The sequence below is a fragment of the Bos indicus genome, chromosome 26 (assembly GCF_029378745.1).
Source record: "Bos indicus isolate NIAB-ARS_2022 breed Sahiwal x Tharparkar chromosome 26, NIAB-ARS_B.indTharparkar_mat_pri_1.0, whole genome shotgun sequence".
Classification (NCBI taxonomy): Eukaryota; Metazoa; Chordata; class Mammalia; order Artiodactyla; family Bovidae; genus Bos; species Bos indicus.
In genome coordinates this window covers 22023460-22044851 of record NC_091785.1, presented here as the reverse complement: position 1 = coordinate 22044851, position 21392 = coordinate 22023460, and the positions used below count along the sequence as shown (strand labels likewise).

The 21392-nt window shown below is 42.7% G+C and overlaps 1 protein-coding gene across 11 annotated transcripts in view; it reads right to left on the bottom strand.

Annotated features, from left to right (window-relative positions):
* BTRC (beta-transducin repeat containing E3 ubiquitin protein ligase) overlaps positions 1-8270 on the bottom strand; it is a 175546-nt gene extending 167276 nt beyond the window's left edge. For 4 of the 11 annotated variants that reach the window (XM_019952883.2, XM_019952884.2, XM_019952886.2 and 1 more), the window contains exons 1-2: positions 8116-8270; positions 3092-3199 (exon numbers count right to left, since the gene is read on the bottom strand). In XM_019952883.2, the coding sequence (XP_019808442.1) occupies positions 3092-3199; positions 8116-8163 (156 nt within the window). In that variant the 5' untranslated portion in view covers positions 8164-8270. Of the gene's footprint in view, positions 1-3091; positions 3200-7729; positions 7821-8115 lie in introns of those variants that run through there. The other 7 variants (XM_019952885.2, XM_019952888.2, XM_019952889.2 and 4 more) reach the window with 4 other exon arrangements.
* Positions 8271-21392: the final 13122 nt, after the last annotated feature.

Here is a 21392-nt window from a genome sequence, read left to right as displayed (position 1 = left end):
ATGATTTCTTTAAAAAGTGTATTTATTTTACTTCAGTAAAACCTTATACAGACATATACCAAGTACACTAGAATATTATTCTTGACTACAAACTGGATTCAATCGAAACTCCCTAGCCTCCCAGTTTATCTTTTCCTTCTTGTATGCTATGCACCTTATGTTCAAATCACGTGTATCTACTCACTGTGCTGACCATCTCCTGATCTTCTGGCCTTTACCCAAACTACTCCCTGTTCTTGGAACAGCCACTTCAGAAACAAGTCTGCAAAATCTATATATTCCACAAGACCCAATATGAAGCTTTCTTCTTCAAACCTTCCAAAGCTCTTTCCAGTTAAGGCTAATTTCCCCTCCCTTAAATTCTATAGCACTTTGCGCCTCTACTTTGGCACTTACCAAAGTGTGCCTTAAGAGAGATTTATAAATGCTTATCTTCTCATCCAACTGTGAAGTTCTAGAGAAGACAGACGTTTTACTTAACTTTGTGTCTTCATCTCCTCCTGCCCCCAGAACCACCTCCCTCCACACGTAACATAATGTTTTGCACTCAGATTATGTTTATATTTTTATCAAGTCATGGTGCAGGCCAACTACCATGGCCTCATTTCCAGTTGTCAACTTTTTGCCAAGTACTTCTAAACAGGAAAATGCAGTGCTTCAACACAGTTGAGAACCACAGAGTTCTAAACTTCCAGTGAAAACTTTAGATACATACAGCGGTTTAAGTAATATAATTTATCAATTGTGTTAACATATTCATGGAAGTTTACAATTTAAAATGAGCTTGGGGGTATGGAATGGGAGAGAGAAAGATCCTTATTAAGTAGGCAAGTCCAACAGTTAAGACTTTTCAGTTCACAAAATGAGGTGAGTGAGATGTCTATTCAAGCCATCACTGCCAGTCCACTGGCCAGTACACCTGCTACACTGCGCTCCATGACCAAGTGCAGGTCTTCGTTTGGGGTACTTGTTTTATAAACATATACATTTTTTAAAGTTTAAACATAAACATTAAATATATTAAGTTTTAATTTATCTGATTAAAAACAATACATATTCACTGTCAAAATGTAGAAAACATTAAGGAACGTAGGAAAAAGAAAAACAACCAAGTAATGCTTTTTGTGCTGTGTGTTTCCTAATAGATCTTCAGATGCCATTAAATATTTTGAAATATTACCCATAATCCACCATTTCACAAGTAACCACATTAACAGTTTAGTGTCATACTTCCTGAGAGGTACAAGGATTTATGCATCCATGCTGCAAAAACATTATCCACACGCTACAACTCTGTTTCCACAATTTTTCAGAGAAAGCCTGAAAGTCTCCCAGACATCAGAAAATATCCTTGCTCCCCTAAGAGTAGGTGCAGAGAAGGGGTTATTAAGAGCTCTAAACCTAGCACCAAGGGAGTTGCTAAGGCGCTATGTATGACCTTGGTTCAAATTCTGTTACAGTTCAACTTCTGTTACAAATGCTGTTGGAGCCACATCAACCTTATCTTTCCCAAGTACAGAAAAATAGTATTGTGATACTGATGAACTTTTCAGGTTATCACTGTGGATTAAAGTCAAGATTCTGATTATTTCTTTTTTTTTTTTTTTTTTTCCAGTCTCTGCTTTATTACAAACTCGGGCTGCGTGGTAGACGATACACTGGACACCGGGAAGAGCCTAGGCCGAGGAAGGGACAGGGCTCGAGGGGTGCGGGAGAGCATTCTGGGCCAAAGGCGAGGGGCTCAAGGGGAGGGCCTTGGCCAAAGGTGTGGTTGGGTTGCAAGAGTGAAGTGAAGTTGCTCAGTCGTGTCTGACTCTTAGCTACCCCATGGACTGCAGCCTACTAGGCTCCTCCGTCCATGGGATTTTCCAGGCAAGAGTACTGGAGTGGGGTGCCACTGCCTTCTGATTATTTCTTTTAACACTTTTTTTTTCTACATAACATAATACAGAGAGACACACTACATTAGGTGTCATTCGGCAACCAAAATGAGAAAGTGCTAGTCAGAATAGAACCAGCACAGTAGCTATAAGAGTAAGCATTTTACCATTCTTCTACAAATCGAGTATATTAGATTATTATAGATTATTACTACCATAGTAGATTATTGTGCAAGTTGCTCTCTCTCCCACTCCTTCTATGGGCAACGTATACTTTCCCACCTCCTCACTTGACCCTGTGACTTACTTTGGTTAATGGAATATCAGCAGGTACCATACAACCAATGACTGAAAGGAATCTGAACCAGTGGTCTTGCTCTCTTGCGCCTCTACTATAGCTATGAGGACAGCTCAGCCTGGGAAGTCACTGTCTCTTCAGTCTCAGTCTCAGAAAAATATGTGAAACAGTCCTGAGTGAGCAGCCAAATCCAGAGAAACCCAACAAAATTCAGCCTATGTCATCCAATGTTCAGCAAACCCACATGTTCTTGAGAATAAATATCTATCATTATACTGCCATGACATATTGTGGGGTTTTATCACTCAGCAATAGCAATCGATACAATGATACTGTGGCAACTTCATTTCCTAATAATTCAAATCATCAGAAAATCTGTATATAAATCTGGACAGTAATTCTCCACTCTGGCCCATTTGGCCAGGAAAGAAATATGCCATCATATTCCACGGTTTCTCTGAGCCTCAAGGATGAAATACAGTGTAGGTCTCAAGTCAGACTGCCAGGATTTGATCTCAGGCTTCTTGCTAAGCAGAGTGACTTTGCACAAGTTACTTAACCTCTCTGGAATCAGTTTCCTTATCCAAATATGGGAGCAACAATAGTACTGAATCTACCTTACAGAATTATTGGGAGGATTAAATTAAACAACAGTATATGTAAAGAATTTAGAACAGCAACTAGTAAACACTAAATAAATACATATTAGCTATTCATAGCTGATCATATTTTTCAAAAACAAAGAAAAATAAACAAACAAAACCCTCCCATTTCTACCATGTTTATCCTATAATCGACACAGACAGAATCAGGTCACAAGCCTGGGAATAGGAAGACAAATGTACCTGAAGGGAGAGCCAAATCTCAGAAAGGAGAAAGAAATCAAGAAAAAATTCCAACTCAAAATGTTTACCTTAAGCAGCCAGGAATTCTCTCCCAGTTCTGTGACTTTTGCTCCTCTGCTCCTCATCCCCACCCTGGCCACGTACAAAGGCAATCCAGGAACTATGGTGGTATGGTACTGCCCCAGAGAACAAATCACATTCTTAGTTCAACATTACTCTCAGTATCTAGTCCACTGTTGCTATCTCTGAGTCTTCTATAAAATGTTCTAGTTTAGTTTCAATCAGACTTCAGAAAACTAAAGGAAATTATCCAGTGATAATTCCCTCAGCACAAGGTGAATCTAGTAGAATACTAATTGAAGTGGTAAGATCAGGTGGACCTCTCCCATAGAGATGGTCTCCCTCCTCCACTGCTGATGTTAGGATGATGGATTTGATTTATGAAGAAGGCAGTTTTCTTTATAGTGACCAAGACTGTTAAACACTGGCAAATATTTACTACTTCATCCACAATGAATTCTTATTATAAACATTTAGAAAGCACTTTCATGCTATATTAAAATACTGCTAGAAAGCACATGGTATCTTAAAATATTTTATACCACAAAGATTATTTTTTCTTTATTTCTTCTTTTTGTAAATTGTAATGCCATTTACCACAAATAATTTTATCTATACATGATCAAAATCTTACATCATGTCTCATTTCCGTTTAGAAAGGGAAAAAAATTCTTAACTGCTTCCTTCCTTAAGGATTTAAACAATACATAAATAATATAGAATAATAAGTAGTCTCCTTTGAAAGTTCACTTTCTAATTTAGCAATAAAAAATTTGTGGCATTCATTCAAAGTAGAATTTTTACTCCACATTTAGTAATTCACTTCCAGTAACTTACTATGTACATCTATCATAAACATGAATCAAGAAAATGAGCACAAAGAATTATCATTAATTTGTAATTTCATACTCCAATGCCTATATAAGAGTATTCAGAAAAGAAACTTAAGGCTAATTTAAATTGAGAACAGGTAAGAATCCACTTGGCAATGCAAGCGACACAGGAGAGGCAAGCTTGATCCCTAGGCCAAGAAGATCCCCTGGAGTAGGAAATGGCAACCCATTCCAGTCTTCTTTCCTGGAAAATTTCATGGACAGAAAATACTGGTGGGCCGAAGTCCATGGGGTCGCAAAGAGTTGCTGAGCATGCATGCAAGAGAGATTAATATACAGAAACTCTGACAAACTAAGAACTAGCTTCAAATGTTATCCAACCAGCTGGTAATCAATCTGATTTAAAGAAAAGTCCATCACAGTGAAAAATCTGAATACTTATTTTAAAATGCAATTTCTTGTTTTTAGATATATATAGTTCTCAAGCAAATAAAAGTTCCTGAATCATATCAATTCATCCAGTATTATCGCTACAGTAACATTATTAAGACAAGTCATGCAGGAGATCACAATAGTTTTTTAGGAAGTTAATCTCAAAAATGAGATGTCTCCAAAGCATTCCAAGTGTTAATAGCCACAAATGTGGCTGATCCCATCTGTATTTTCAGCCTGAGCATCCAACTAGAACAGCATCTATGGTAGCCAGACTCAAAAGGTCCTGGCCCCCAGCAATTTCCTTCTCTCTGTTCCTGCATGCTACTCTTTTTGTCTACGGGGAGAGATTATTTTCCCTCCTTCTGACTCTGGGCCAGCCTTTACTGTCTCTGACCAATAACAACATTCTCAACTTCCAAACCTAGGACTTAAGAGAATTGGCTGGCTTCTATTTCTTATCTCCTGGAATGCTCCCCTTCTTAGAACCCAGACACCATGCTTTAAGGAAATCCAAAAGAAGGCCATGTGGAGAAAGGAGGACAAGAAGGCCTTACTGCTAGCTGAACTTGCAGACAGTGGCCAACGTGAGAAACTGGCCATTTTGGGCCAGCCACGAGAGACTGTGGCCATTTTGAACATTCCAGCCAACACCAAGCGAAACAGAAAATGCACCAATCAATGAAAGATTTATGTTTGTTACACAGCAAGTTAACCTTTACACTGTTTCACTTATCTATCAATAAAAAAAACTATTCTATACATCCTGAAATTATTTCATCCATGTGTCAAATTTCCCTAGTTCTAAGATCCTGAGACCAGTTTATCCTGTCCACTTAAAAATAAATTTCAAATCCATCCTTCAACTTGTCATATAAATAGATAAAATACAGAAGGATAGACAGATATAGATATAGTACAGATAGTCAAAGATAAAGTTTAAGTCTAGACCATGTGTGAATTATGGTCAAATCTGAATCGGTCTCACTGATAAGGTTTTATTATAAAAATTAATCAAATTACTACATCAATACAGTAATGAGCAAAATTCATAAAGGAGAATATCCATTTCATGTTATTTTAAACAAAATTTTATATTTTCTTAAACTGTAGAAATCATGGCATCCTATACAAAAATTGTCATTCACACCTCAGAATTGAGGGAAAGGATAGGACAAAATAAAGCCAAATACTATATAAAAATTTCAATATGATTAAAAGGATAGTCTTTTCCATGTGTACTGTGCATTAATTACCAGGTGCAAGCACAAATAAAATATCTTCCTATCTCAAATGACTAAGTAAACAAACATAACAGGGTAAATGGGACCAAAGGCAGGTTGTGACTTAGATTCATAAGACTGTTACTGAGGTGAAAAGCGCTTCCCTGGTGGCTCAGACGGTAAAGGATCCGCCTGCAATGCGGGAGACCTGGGTTCAATCCCTGAGTTGAGAAGATCCCCTGGAGAAGGAAATGGCAACCCACTTCAGAATTCTTGCCTGGAGAATCCCCATGGACAGAGGAGCCTGGGGGACTATAATCCATGGAGTCTCAAAGAATCGGATACAACTGAGCAACTAAGCACAGCACTGAGCTGAAAAAGAACACCAAATCTTTAACTCTCCATTCTGTTTCAGTTATTAAGGTGTCATTCTTGGTGACCCTTTTCCAGTTGGCCTTCTCGCAAACAGCAGCCATTAACAGCAGGCAAGGTCAAAAATGAAAGTAACTAAAATTGAAGAAAAATTGGTTTCTCCTTATGGAAACTGACTCAACATTTAATAATGTGTGGTGTCCCAAAAGCTTCAAACTACTCATGGCCATCTCTAGCTCTAACTTTAACTCAATCAGGAGACCATTATCAAAACAACTCACTGGTACAAAGCAGAGATCAATTGGTTGAAAATGTTCCTAGGATGAGGTCTATCAGGGAGTAAAGAAGATGATCTCATAAGGTCCCTTTATGATCTGTTAAAACCACATTATTCCATAAATCTGACATGTGTCAAGATTAGGATTGAGTCAACCTCTAAGCAGAAAAACAAAAATAAGCAGCTGTCACTTTTCTTACTTAAATCTAGAAGCTGGCTGTACATACAAAGCAACTTCGTCTCACTTCTGAAGTCCAAAACAATTTCGAAGCCTCTTAATATTTTAGAATTTCAACACTGGGCAGAAACTCAAGATCTTTCTTCAGGTCTAATAGTATTTTGTTAAAGATACACTTGAACGTTAGTTAGGCATTTTAGAAAGCACTAATACAAAATAAATAAAGTTATAGTAAATTTGACCAGACTCTTAAATTATATTCTTGTAAATGCAGCAGTTTAAACCCTAAATTCAATTAGGTTAGTGTTCATGGTTTGTTTACATTTGTTTTGGTATCTAAGGCAAGGACACAAAACAACTATCTAACAACAGAAATAAAGATTTGGAGTGACAGGTTACAATTACTTCTGAAAAAGCAAATAGACTGCAAATAATATCAATGGTCCCTATGGACACCAGTTAAGACAGAAAGAAGTCTATGCATCCCATCATTCTTTAGCTGTAACCACAAAGTCTGGTTTTACATCTGGGATATACAAATGAAGCATCAGATTAAATGCATCAAATAGCTATACAAATGTGCTAAACATACACATATCAAAAAAAGAAAAGCATGATACAAAGTTAAAGAACTAGACTCCCAAGGATTAAAACTTCAACCTAAAACTCCTAAGTAACTACTAACCCTGACATCTATTATTCTCCACTATCTGCATTCCCCCTTTTATCTCCTGAATTTCTCCAGTGATCTTATTACTTCTTATGGGTCTTTGGATGCTAATCTGCATAGCCTTTCCATTCCCAGAAAGTGATACTGCACCTGGTCTCCACATTTTACTGTCTCTACGATATTGCATTAAGCTTTGGTTTACACTATTAGATATTAATTTCGCCCCTAATCTCCTGTACCTGGATTTCCCTAACCAGTGAACCTCTTCTGTCTTCTTTCAAACTAGAGGATGTATACCCTTTCCTGATACCTGTAATTCTGGCATCTATTCAACCTTTTCCCTTTCCCAAAGACTGTCATCACAGCCCTAGATCCCCGTCCCCAGTCCTTTCCTTCCTAAGTAAGGCCTAGTTCTTCCCAGAGTTTGTCAACATTAGTTTCGCCAAGCTGGGATTGTACCCTGAAGTCAAAGGCTCTCTTTCCCATCTCACTCTACAAGACTGCAAGTCTCCCACCAGTCCTCTCTCTGCTCTACCTTAGATTCATCCGCATCCAGCCTTGCCCGTTTTTCCCACCCACCTCCCACTCCCAGTATCTTTCCTCCCACTGTCCAGCGTTCCCCTTCCCCACTACTGAATGAACCTCTTCTCCAGGGCCTCACCCGTAACCCTCACACCGGCAAGGCCCTGCCAGCGGCCTCACGGCGTCTCTCCTCCTGGCCTCCTCAGCTCTTCAGTAACTGTCCCTACGCCCCTTACTCTCCAGGGCCCCGCGCGCCCCAGAGACCCCTCCCCGATTAGGCTCCCGCTGTCACTTGGCCTCTCATCCACAAGATGGCGGAGCTGCTGCCCCCACCCCCGGGTCCTCTCCGCAACCCCTCCTACCTCCCAGAAGCTCCCGTCCCGTCCCTCCAGCCGCCCCCGCCGCCGGCCTCGGCCCAGGGTCTCGCTGCGCCCTCCTCCAACGGGCAGGCAGCCCAGGCCCGAGCCTCAGGGACGCCGCCAACGCACCGCCTCCACAGTTCCCCGGCCTGCACCTTCTCCTCACCATAAACTTGAGCGCTTTTTCCTGCAGCACCGCCTCGGCCGGGTCCATAATCGCCAGGGGCCACTGGGTCTGCACTCCGCCGGGGCCGCCCCCTTGATGCCAGGCCGCAGCCAACGCAGCGCCCGGATCCCGCCTCCTCTTCCTTTCCTCCGCCCTCTTACCTCTCAGGAACTGGCAGGGGGGGCCAGGGACGACAAGGTGTCCTTTGCGCATGAGTGTTACCCGCTGGCTCACGGGATTTGTGGTTCTGGAGCTTCCTGAAGCAAAACGTGACGCCACACCGCGAACTGCAACTCCCGCGGTTCACTGCGGTAGGGTCGCGGTGTCTCCCAAGCCAAATCCAGACAACTGACCATCAAGTAGAGACGATCAGCGTATGGGAATCGTAGTTTGCAGCCTCTAGAGCTGAGAAACGGGAGGGGCATCGGTGTCTCCGTGGTTACCGAGAGACGCCAGTGGCGACTTGCCTGGCAATTGATATCAAGATGGCGACCAGTGCCTCACCTGTAGCCCAAATACTGGAAAAAGCTGTGAGAGGACAGAGACGTTAGGGCCTCCCTAACTGTTGTTCTAGAGAACTGGACGCCCCCCAAATTCCTATGTCTGGCGTCTGAGGGACGGATTTCGACTGAGACGCTGGGCCTATGGGCACCTAGCAGTAGCTTCATGCTGAATTGCAGAGTTTCAAGGTCCTCCTAAGTCATCGCGCCACACTTCCACCTTATTCTAACCCACTATAGGTCAGGGTCTAATAGAACTCGACTCAGAAAATTCTCGGGTGTTTAGCACTCAGAAACCATCGCCGGCTACTGCTAACCCTGAGATGTTAAATGGGTACTTCCAAAAGGTCTTTAATAGTGGGATATAATGGCCATCCAGCAAATAAAGCATGTAATATTTAGTTTGGCCTTAAAGGGGACTGTACGAATTTATTTTGGAAATCAGCTTACCGTAAAATGCGAAAACACTAGGGTTGTGCTAAAGATGACAGGCTTGTACAAAATATTCTAGTTCATAAAATAGGGAAATAGCTTTTCGTTTATAGGGAAATCTTCCACTGTAAATCTTATTCATTTGTTCATTCAACAAACAGCACATATAACCGTGTGCAGATAATTGTGCCCAAGAGATGGGGATTCAGTAGTGAACACAATAGACCTGGTCTCACGGAACTTACATTTCTAGTATGTTGATACTTTGTCCTACTCATTCCTATGTCCTCAGAACTCAGCACATTACCTAATATATAATAAAGTTAATTAAAAGTTTAACTCTGGAATTTTTTTTTTTTTTAAGGGACTTCCCTGGTGGTCCAGTGGCTAAGACTCCCCACTCCCAGTGCACTGAGCCCAGTTACCATCCCTGGTCAGGGAACTAGATCCTAAATACCCCAACTAAGAGTTCACATGCTGTAACGAAGATCAAAGATTCCAGGTGCCACAACTAAGACCCAGTGCAGCCAAATAAATAAATTTTAAAAAAAAAATTTAAGTTCTACTACTACTATTGCAAAATGAAGACTCAAAATTTATTCATGTGAAAACTACCTGCAACTTTTCATAGGCAGTACGTGATATGGTTGCCGTAAAAGCTGAAGTTTGAAAGTTAGGCAGCTTGAAGAGAGTAGTGTCTGGGGAATACAGTTTTATGATTTTACTCTGTTTTGAAGCCCTAAGACCACACCTGGAGCACTTTGTTCAGTTATGGGCACCGTGTTCTGTAAACATCTTATGCAGGAGCGCAGCCAAGGACAAGATAACCAAATAAATGACTACTCTGAAAAAAGAGCACTTAAGAATAACATGGCAAATAAATTCAAGTATTTTAAAGTATTGAAGTGCTAAGTGCTAAGCCGCTTCAGTCGTGTCCGACTCTGAGCGACCCCATAGACGGCAGCCCATCAGGCTCCCCTGTCCCTGGGATTCTCCAGGCAAGAACACTGGAGTGGGTTGCCATTTCCTTCTCCAATGCATGAAAGTGAAAAGTGAAAGTGAAGTCGTTCAGTCATATCCGACTCTTAGCGACCCCATGGACTGCAGCCTACCAGGCTCCTCCATCCATGGGATTTTCCAGGCAAGAGTACTGGAGTGGGGTGCCACTGCCTTCTCCGTTAAAGTATTGAAAGGCATATGTATATAGCTCTATAGGGTAAAGTAGGCCCACTGGATGGGATAATAATAGTGATGGTGGTGATGATGATAACAGCTGTCACTTTATTAGCTCTTTGTGACTAGGTATCTTATATTCATAATTTCTAATATAGGGTAACTTTGTAAAGCAGGTATTATTATCCCTAATTTACAGATGAAGTAAGTGAGACTAAGAGGAGATAAGTAACTTGATCAAGTCACCCAGCAAATTACATCAGGATTCTAACCCCATTTGCTTGACTGCAAGGCCTGTGCTATTTTCACTGAACTACACTGTAATGACACAGGACTCAGATTCATGCTTTCTAGTAATCAGAGCTGTCTTGACAGAGGAAACAGAGGCAGGATGACCATGTTGTCTGAAAATATAGAGGCAGGATTGTCTAGGAGAGTTCAGTTTGGGTGGGAGGTTAACATCCTTTACTGTAAAATTCTGTTGAGAAGTCATTTGTTTTATTTTACTTTAGGTATTAGTTACTCAGTTGTGTCTGACTCTTTTATGACCCCATGGACTGTAGCCTGCCAGGCTCCTCTGTCCATGGAATTCTCCAGCAAGAATACTGGAGTGGGCAGCCATTCCCTTCTTCAGGTGATCTTTCCAAGTCAGGGATTGAACCCCAGGTCTCTTGCATTGCAGGCAGATTCTTTACTATCTGAGCCACCAGGGAAGCCCTTGTTATCCATAGAGGAGTGTGAAAATATTGCCCAATGAGATTGTCATTCTTTTGGTTTGTACAGTTTTTGCAAAATAGATATTGTTTTGCATGTTAAATTTTAAATTCACAAATGTAATATTGTTATGTGTCTCATTGTGTTTCATACTTTCTTCACCCAGTACCTGTGGTTTTACAATCCATTTACATTGCTATGTACATCAAACATGATGCTTCTAACTGAATAGTCTAATGGTGTGTATTCCCCACATTCTACCCATTTACTCTTCCAGAAAAGACTCCAGTTCCCAGGACTTCCTTGGTGGTCCATTGGATAAAGCTCCATGCTCCTAATGCAGTGGGTCTGGGTTTGATCCCTGGTCAAGGAACTGGATCCCATATGCCACAACTAAAGAATTTACATGCTTCAGCTAAGACCCAGTGCAGCTAAATAAACAAATAAAAAGACTCCGTTCCCAATAACACTGCAATGATCAACTTCCTACATTCTTCCATGAATGAGAATGTATTTGGGAATACGCACCTAAGACCGTATTTGCTGGTTCGTAGGCTATTAAGGACACTTAACTGGGCTGCTGCTACTGCTGCTAAGTCACGTCAGTCATGTCCGACTCTGTGCGACCCCATAGACAGCAGCCCACCAGGCTCCCATCCCTGGGATTCTCCACAAAAGAATACTGGAGTGGGTTGCCATTTCCTTCTCTAATGCGTGAAAGTGAAGTCACTCAGTCGTATCTGACTCTTTGCAACCCCATGGACTGTAGCCTACCAGGCTCCTCCATCCATGGGATTTCCCAGGCAAGAGTACTGGAGTGGGTTGCCATTGCCTTCTCCATTAATTGGGCTATGTAGAGCCAAACTGCAGTACCGAAACACCAGGACAGTGTACACCTCATCACACTACCACACTCAGGGTTACCAAACTACCAGCCCCCCTTTTATTTTGCCAGTCTGTATATTTTACTTTGGGCAACCTCCAACCCATAAGGATCATGCCCTTAGTTAAACTACTCAGCCCTTCTAACCCTCTGCAGTCTGTACTTATAACACATAGCAGGACAGAGCTAGAAATATTCTACACATGTCTGTGCTTTCTGTTCATTCCATTGCCATTGCGCTCTCAACCCTAATTGCAAATAAGAGTCATTTGAGGAACTTTATAAAAAAATAATGGTGGCCAAGCTTTACCCTTAATTTAATAAGTCTGTGGATGTGGAGAGCTGACTCATTTGAAAAGACCCTGATGCTGGGAAAGATTGAGGGCGGGAGGAGAAGGGGATGACAGAAGATGAGATGGCTGGATGGCATCACCAACACAATGGACATGGGTTTGGGTGGACTCTGGGAGTTGGTGATGGACAGGGAAGCCTGGTGTGCTGCAGTTCATGGGGTCCCAAAGAGTCGGACACGACTGAGCAACTGAACTGAACTGAACTGAAGCCCTTGGCAATGGTAATTTTAGAAGGTCCCCAGGTGGTTCTGATCTGCAGCCAGATTTGAGACGGCTGCCTTGGAGTCTGGATGCTTGCTCAGTGCCTTCTTACTGACCTCTGCTATCCAGATTCCCCTCTAAGCCTACCTTGCCTTCCAAAATCTAGAATTACTCAACAATTCCCCCCCCATCACCACCACAATCCTCTGTTTTCCAAGGTTCCTCTGTCCATGGGATTCTTCAGGCAAGAATACTAGAGTGGGTTGCCATTTCCTTCTCCAGGGGATCTTTCCCAACCAGGAATCAAACCGAGGTCTCCTGCATTGCAGGCAGATTCTTTACCAACTGAGCTACAAGGGAATCCCTAAGAACAGCCAATCAAAGCTCAAAGCTGAATGGAAGCAAAGTGATCAACTGACTAAATATCCATCAACTACTTGAATATCTGATAGGCTTAATCCTAGGTCAAGAGGTCCTGTGGAGGTGGGAAGGTTATTTGTATTTCAGTTGGCAGGAAAGATACTGTTTTAGCTTGGAGCTAAATAAAGAATGTCCCCTTCCTGTCTCCACCATCATCTTACTTCCTTGTCCTCATAAAAGATCAACAGTCAGTTCTCTATTTAGGAAAGTTAGCTAACCCCACTGAGTCTATATGCTTTTGTGCCTAAATAGAAGGAATCATTAAGAGTGTGGGTTCCCTCAACAGACATGCCCACTGCCACAGGCCAAAGCCATTCTTTTCTGGATAGAGCAGTCAATCCCTTTCAGGGCAGCTCTGTGGAGTGGGGATGGGGTGGGGTGATGGTAAAGCTGCTAAAAAGAGCATTTCAGGCAAAGTTGCATTTTTTTAAATTTTTATTTATTATTTATTTTTGGCCATTCTGGGTCTTCCTTGCTGCACACAGGCTTTCTCTAGTTGCAGCAAGTAGGGGCTACTCTTTGTTGTGATGCTCCGGCTTCTGATTGCAGTGACTTTTCTTGTTATGGAGCAGGGGCTCTAGCTTCAGTAGTTGTGGCACATGAGCTCCGTAGTTTCGGCTCCCCATCTACAACACAGGCACAATAGTTGCGATACGTGGGCTTAGTTGCTCCAAACCATGTGCGATCTTCCCGGACCAGGGATCAAACCCATGTCTCCTGCACTGGCAGGCAGATTCTTTATCATTGAGCCACCAGAGAAGCCCTGGCAGGTGGATTTTTAACCACTGGACCATCAGGGAAGTCTCAAGTTGCATTTGATGATGCAGTCTGAGAACCAAAACAAGATTAGGGTGGCTTAGAAGAAGAGCAGCACCAGACAAGAGTGCAGAAGACAATAGCACGAGGCTCCGTAGGCGAGCCGTTCAGCCAACAGACACTGCCAGGTGAACCGGCTGAGATCCTTTCTAACTGGGGTCAGTGCCTGTGCCTTAGCAACTATAAAATATCTTGACTTTCACTCCAGGTTAGATGCCAGATTAAGGAATTTGGACTTTATTGTGAGGGCTGCAAGAAACTACTGAACATTTTTTTAAGCAGGGCTGCAGCATGGCCCGATTTGTAATTTTAGAAAACCTCTTGTAGCTGGAGACTGGAAAAAGAATCATGAGGTTGCTGAAATCTTCCTGGGAGGAATGATGGAGGTCTGATGATGGAGGTGATGAAAAAAGAAAGCAGATAGATTCCAGGGATGTTGAAGAGATAGAATCTGTAGGACATAATGGAGATATGTCGTGGATGATGTTAAAAGGATGTGTCAAAGATGACTTCTAGGTATCTGGTTCAGGAAACAGGATGAATGAGGAGTGCTATTTTTTGAGACAGGGAACAGAAAAGAAGGAACAACAGTTAGTGGAAAGATAATCAGTTTTTATGGTTTTTTTTCTTTTTTTAGACAGATTGCTTCAAGATACCTGTGAGACTTCTACATGGATTCAAACATCAAATAGCCAGTTGGATATTCAGAACTGACACTGGAAAGAAAGTCCTGGACTATAGATAGGGATCTTCAACATATAGGTGGCAATTGAAGGAAAGGATGAAGTCATGCAGGAAAACTGCAAGCAGTGTGAAGAATAGTAGGTCCAGGATGAAATTCTGAAGAACGTTAAGATTTACAGGATGAGCAGAAGAAGAGCCAGCAATAGGAGCCCAAGAAGTGACCAGAGAGACAGGAGGAAAACCTGGCAAGTGTGGATCATGGGGGGAGGCAGATGCCATACTGCAGTGAGCTGAAGAGGAAAGGTGAAGAAATGGAGACTGCTGAGTCTCTTCTTGCAAGATATATGGCTATCCAGGGAAGAAGAGGAGAGATAGCACTGTGGTTAGAGGTAGAAATAGGAGGGTCTAAGAAGATATAGTGAAATCCAGATGCAAGGATTAGCCTTCAGTGACAGAAATGGAGGGAGAGAGTATGGGTACAAAGGCAGGTGGGGGTACAGAGCTGGAGGAGAAAGGTTGAAGAAATGTCTTTATAATGGGTGTTGGAATAGGCAACCAGCAATCTCTGCCACACAGAGAAAAGAGACTTCTTTATGCCCTTCTGGATTACGTTTATCCCCTTTCTTTCATTCATTAGCACAAACAATCAAGAAGCAGCTTTACTTAGATTCAATTACTGTTTTTCTAGACCAGTGGTTCTCAGCTGGGGGCAATTTGTCCCCAGAGGATATCTAGCAGTACAGTATCTGTGTTCCAGGCCTACATCAGGGAAATGCTGTGAAGGACACAGGATACCTCCTCCTTTTTAAGGATATGTTCTAGAAGTCCAGTAACCATGTGACCTTGGGCAATTACTTAACCTCTTTATTCCTTACCAGCAAAATGGGGACCATAATAGTTCCTGTCTCATTGGGCTGGCCTGAGGATTCATGGAAAATCCTTAGAACATCACCTGGCATGTAGTAAGTACTCAATAAATGTTAACAATTAATAGCTCTAAATTTCATATAATTTGCATATACAATCAAGATGGGCTCAGTTTGGACCTTCTTCCTGAACAATTTAGTCTTAAAACTATTACACAGGACAGAACAAAGTTGGTGTCTATGCTGAGAGATGATCTGGCATGGGGTGTTGGAGCCCAACTGATACGGTAAGGGCTTCCATGTGGAGGAAGAAGCTAGTAGCAGTGAAGGGAGACATTGTATACACACATTCCCTAGCTCTGCCCACTGTGAGGGTCTTGGAGCAACAATGCTGCTGTGTTGTGCTTAGTTGCTCAGTCATGTCCTACTCTTTGAGACCCCATGGTCGGTAGCCCAGCAGGCTGCTCTGGTCATGGGGATTCTCCAGGCAAGAATACTGGAGTGGGTTACCATGCCCTCCTCCAGGAGATCTTCCCAACTCAGGAATCAAACCAGGGTCTCCCGAATTGGAGGTGGATTCTTTACCAACTGAGCCACCAGGGAAGCCCAAGAATACTGGAGTGTGTTGCCATGCCCTCCTCCAGGGGATCTTCCCAACCCAGGAATCGAACCAGGGTCTCCTGCATTGCAGGCAGATTCATTACTATTTGAACTACCAGGGAAGCCCTGGAGCAGCAATACCCAATAATAGTAACTAGACTTAGCATCCAGATCTTAGCTTCTAAATACCATTCTCCACTAAAAGGAATTAGTGTTCCTTGGGGAAATAGCTAATTCCAGGGCTAGGACAAGGTAAAAACAACATGAAGGTAGAAAATTTTGTGCCAGAACACAAGGAAGTACTCAAAGAATAATGGAGATATGACTCCCGGTATACTTAATGATTCAAAAAAGAAAAGAGTAACTTCACAGTGGGGAAGTCAGGCAGACATAACTTAAAGCAAGCGATCAAGGTGAACATCAAGAATTCTCTGGCCATCCAGTGGTTCAGACTCCACACTTCCAATGCAGGGGGCACAGGTTTGACCCCTGATGGGCGAACTAAGATCCTGCACAAGACATAGTATCCCCCCCCTCAAAAAAAAACCCAGTGAGCATCATCAGGAATGGGGCAAATTGTAATTGTGTGCCCCTGATAGTGATAGGGATAAAATAGGATAGATATTCAGATAGCTGTAGAAGGCTCAGTAGGAGTCTATAAATAGAGAGGGAAACCTGGGAAACTTTGGGAGACCATTGTAAATTAATCACTCAAGAAAGTTATTGGAACCTCGTGGAATGAAGCAAGCTTGTCTAACTATAGAGGGGCTTCCGTGGTGGCTCAGATGGTAAAGAATCTGCCCGCAATGCAGGAGACCTGGAAGCAATCCCTGGGTCAGGAAGGTCCTCTGGAGAAGGAAATGGCAACCCACTCCAGTATTCTTGCCTTGGAAATCCCATGGACAGAAGAGCCTACCAGGCTACAGTCCATGGGGTCACAAAAGAGTCAGACATGACTTAGCAACTAAACAACAACAGCAGCAATATGACAGTCCTCATTTGACCTCATAGAGTCAGACGTTCTCCTGCCTGATACAGAGGAAGAGCTAGTGATGTAAGCCTGATATCTACTCGAAAAAGGCAGTCTTTTCCCCTCCCCCTTTCCTTTGACTATTAAACTGTAGCCCACTTAATCCTCAAGGTAGAGCTTCCTCACCTGCCTGCTTGCATTTCTTGTAAGAATGCTATATTAATAAATCTATTTCTTGCTTCTCACTTTGCCTCTAACTGAATTCCTTCTGTGCTGAGACACATAGAATCTGAGCCTCAGTAAGTCCAGACATCAGGTAAGTGATTCTAATTAAAAGACTGTGGGCTAGAGTCTCCAGTAAGGTTTTGGCTGGGTTTGAGTCCTGACACCCATGGGTTCAAGTCCCAGTCTGAAGTGAATGGTTTAAATAGAACGCTGTGAGAACAAAGGTATGGTGGTGACTACCTCCAAGATGACCCCCAATAATTCTTGCCTCCTGGTATTCACACCCCTCCTATAATGAATAGGACTGATTTATGTAACCAATGAGATATTGCAGAAATGATGGAGGGTGACTCCCAAGGCTAGGTTATACAAAATACTGTGGGTCTGCCTTACTCACTTGGAGTACTTGCTCTGGGATAAATAAGGCATTTAATTATAAGGAACCCCAGGCAGCCCTATGGAGAGGTCCATAGAGCAAGAAACTGAAGCCTTCTGCCAACAGTCAGCACCAAATAGCCAATAACATTTGCAAGCCGTCTTAGAGCAGATCCAACAGTCACAGTTAAGCTTTCAGGTTATTGCAAACCTAGCCCACATCTTGAACACAACCTCATGAGATGCTGGGTAGAGCACTCAGATAAACTGTTCAAATTCCTGACCCCTATGAGATAATAAATAATTACTGTTACTTTAAGCTATTAAATTGGAGAGTTATTTGTTATGTGGCAATAGATAACTAATACAGATTCTCCTGCAGGTAGTCTAACCCACAGTCTAAATGCATTTATTAACAGTTCAGTTCAGTCAGTCATATCCAACTCTTTGCGACCCCATGGACTGCAGCACGCCAGGCTTCCCTGTCCATCACCAACTCCCGGAGTTTACCCAAACTCATGTCCATTGAGTCGGTGATGCCACCCAACCATCTCATCCTCTGTCTTCCCCTTCTCCTCCTGCCTTCAATCTTTCCCAGCATCAGGGTTTTTCCAATGAGTCAGTTCTTTGAATCAGGTAGCCAAAGCATTGGAGTTTCAGCTTCAACATCAGTCCTTCCAATGAACATTCAGGACTGATCTCCTTGCAGTCTAAGGGACTCTCAGGAATCTTCTCCAACACCACAGTTCAGAAGCATCAATTCTTCAGTCCTCAGCTTTCTTTATAGTTCAACTCTGACATCCATACATGACTACTGGAAAAACCAGAGCTTTGACTAGATGGACCTTTGTTGGCAAAGTAATGTCTCTGCTTTTGAATATGCTGTCTAGGTTGGTCATATCTTTCCTTCCAAGGAGTAAGCGTCTTTTAATTTCATGGCTGCAGTCACCATCTGCAGTGATTTTGGAGCCCCCCAAAATAAAATCTGCCACTGTTTCCCCATCTATTTGCCATGAAGTGATGGGACCAGATGCCATGATCTTAGTTTTCTGAATGTTAAGTTTTTAAGCCAACTTTTTCACTCTTCTCTTTCACTTTCATCAAGAGGCTCTTTAGTTCTTCTTCGCTTTCTGCCATAAGTGTAGTGTCATCTGCATATCTGAGGTTATTGATATTTCTCCTGGAAATCTTGATTCCAGCTTGTGCTTCATCCAGCCCAACATTTCTCATGATGTACTCTGCATATAAGTTAAATAAGCAGGGTGACAATATACAGCCTTGACATACTCCTTTTCCTATTTGGAACCAGTCTGTTGTTCCATGTCCAGTTCTAACTGTTGCTTGCTTCCTGACCTGCATACAGATTTCTCAAGGGGCAGGTCAGGTGGCCTGGTATTTACTAACAATAGTATCCAAATCAGGAACCTTTGTCCAGAACAGACAAAAAGAGTATTCATTTGGTTATAAGAAGATAGTGTATATGTTTATTGAATATTTTTCCCAGCTTCAGATATTAATCAGATTTTCATGCTGTAATTCCTTTATTTCTTTGCTTAAATTTGTTAGACACTATTTGACCCTCCCTCGTTTTATAGATTTTAAGGTTTGTATGGGTTGTTTTCTCTTCAACTGGCCTTTGTCCAGATCCCATGAGCAGATGATGTCTTTATCTGGCTGCTGTCATTTCCCAGAGGTGGGAATTCCACTATCCCAAGCTAATATCTTCCTCGTAGTTGTTAAGTGGACACATGACCAAATGCTACTACTCTCCAGTGTCTGTCAGAAAACTGTCCCAATCATGTCCCAAGCGTCAGAGGGCAAGGCATCTAAACTTTATCCCCCAGTTCCCTGGTTCTCCCTGCTGGTGCCAGTGCTAGTCTGAGGGTCTGCCTCATTCATAGCCCTGGAGGTTGACCCTGAGAATCACTGTCACGGTCAGGCTTAGCAGTCCAGGTTTAGTGGGACCAGGAGGAAAAGATGCACATAAAGCAGTTTGCCCAGGCCCTAGCTTATGATAGGAACTCGGTCAGTGTTAGATGGTGGTGATAATGATGATAAAAACTGGACAGGATTTTGTCAAGGACTGGAACACAAAGAGGACATAAAAAATGTGTATACCCAGATTTGGCTTTGAGGCCTTAACTTGGATCTCTGTATGGAAGAACAGTTTTTTGTTTGTTTTTAATTTAACTCACCTTCTCCAGGACATTGAAGTTAACAGAAGGAGGTGCTCTATCACACAATACTGGAGAAGCGAAAAGGTCTGTAAAGCTGGGCTTTTGAAAGATCTAATTACTTTGTTATGAGGGCTCACCTCCCAACATTCTCCCCACTTCAGTCACCTGTCAGCGAGTCTGACTGAGGGAGTCCTTCAAAGATGAGTCTCCCAGTGATAACTGAGAGATCATGGCAGGCAGGATTGTAAGAGGATCTGAGGATAGGCTGGCGGGTGGAGGTGGAAAAGGAGAGAAGAGACTAGAAGAAGGACTTGCTCTGCCTCTCTAGGGTCAGAGGGTGCAGAGGCCTCACACTGACATGGGCAGGAAGAAAGCAGACGACAGAGCCAGAGGGCTGCTCTGGAATCCTCAGGTTTCTTTGTGCTTGTAACACTCTCATTCAAGTCATCGTTGTTAGAAGGGCTTGCAACCAAATCGTTTGGGGCACAGTCTGTACTGCCCCCTGCCTTTAATGCCAGGGCTATCGTTGATGGCAGCGTTAGCTCAGAAACAAAACAGTGTAGCTGCCAAAACCACTGATGAGACTTCTTGATTCTAAACCTCTGAGTTCCTGAACAGAACTCCTCTGTGAGTCTCCCAGAGATAACTGTGAGAAACCAGAGAAAGGAGGCAACTCAGAGGCTTCCTGTAGACTTAGTTCAGGGACAACAGGATGACTGCGAGTTGATTCCAAAGAGTAGGTGGATAAATCCTGTTCAAACATTTCTGGAACCAGAAAAAGAAAAAAAAAATTGAAGTTCAAGTTCACATTCTTCCCCCCTTCTCTACGTCACTAAACAGTCAGGGTTTGGGTTGATGAACACTTATTATGCTATAAGAGAGAAAATGGTAGATTGTTCCTATAAAAAGAGGCAGACAAGGTAGAAAGCTTCTGGTGGAAAAGAAGAGATTTGTAAAGATGGGAGGAGAGAGCTGGAGAGGTCACCAAGAGAAAGGAAAGAATTCCTGCCCTGATCCAAGGTGTGTCCCACCTCAGGGCCTTTGCCCTTGCCTTCACATTCTGCCCTTTTCATTCATAGTTTGTTCAGAAACTCCTCTTTCCTCCTCCCCTGCCTCACCTCCTCACCCTCCAGGCACCAGAGCACCCAGTTAATCCCTTCAGAGCAATTGTCGCAATTTATAATGTTTTAAATTAATGTACATTTTCTTTATTATTTTCGGCCGCGGAGGGTCTCTGCAGCTGCACACAGGCCTTCTCTAGTTGAGTGAGTAGGGGCTCCTCTCTGGTTGTGGTGCGTGGGTTTCTCCTTGCAGTGGCTTCTCGTGTTGCAGAGTTCAGGCTCCAGGGCAAGCGGGCTTCAGTAGTTGCAGCCCACGGGCTTAGTTGCCCCATGGTATGTGGCATCTTCCCAGACTGGGGATCAAACGGGTGTCCTCTGCATTGGCAGGCAGATTCTTAACCACTTCCCTGGACCGCCAGGGAAGTCCACAATTTATTGTTTCCTTTCTGTGTCTCATTTGTCTCCCTTGTGAGACTTTTAGTGCCATGAAAGCAGGACCCAGGGATATCTTGTTCATCATTATGGACCCAGCACATAATATGGTAGGTGCCGAATAAATACTTGTGAAAGGAAGGGAAGAAGGCAGAGAGATTTTGGTGGTGAGAAGCTTCTACAATCAGGTTTTAAGGAATGATATATGGTGGAATTTCCCTTTCCTGCTGTCCCTTTAAGAGACTAAAGACTTAAATTACCCTTCAGTGCTATTTAGAGTCAAATTTGTGTTTAAAAAGAGAAAGACTTCATGCTGGCTACACGGGTATATACACTTTGGAAAAATTCATTGAGCTGTAACCTTATTATCCTGAGCACTTTTCTGTATGTATAAT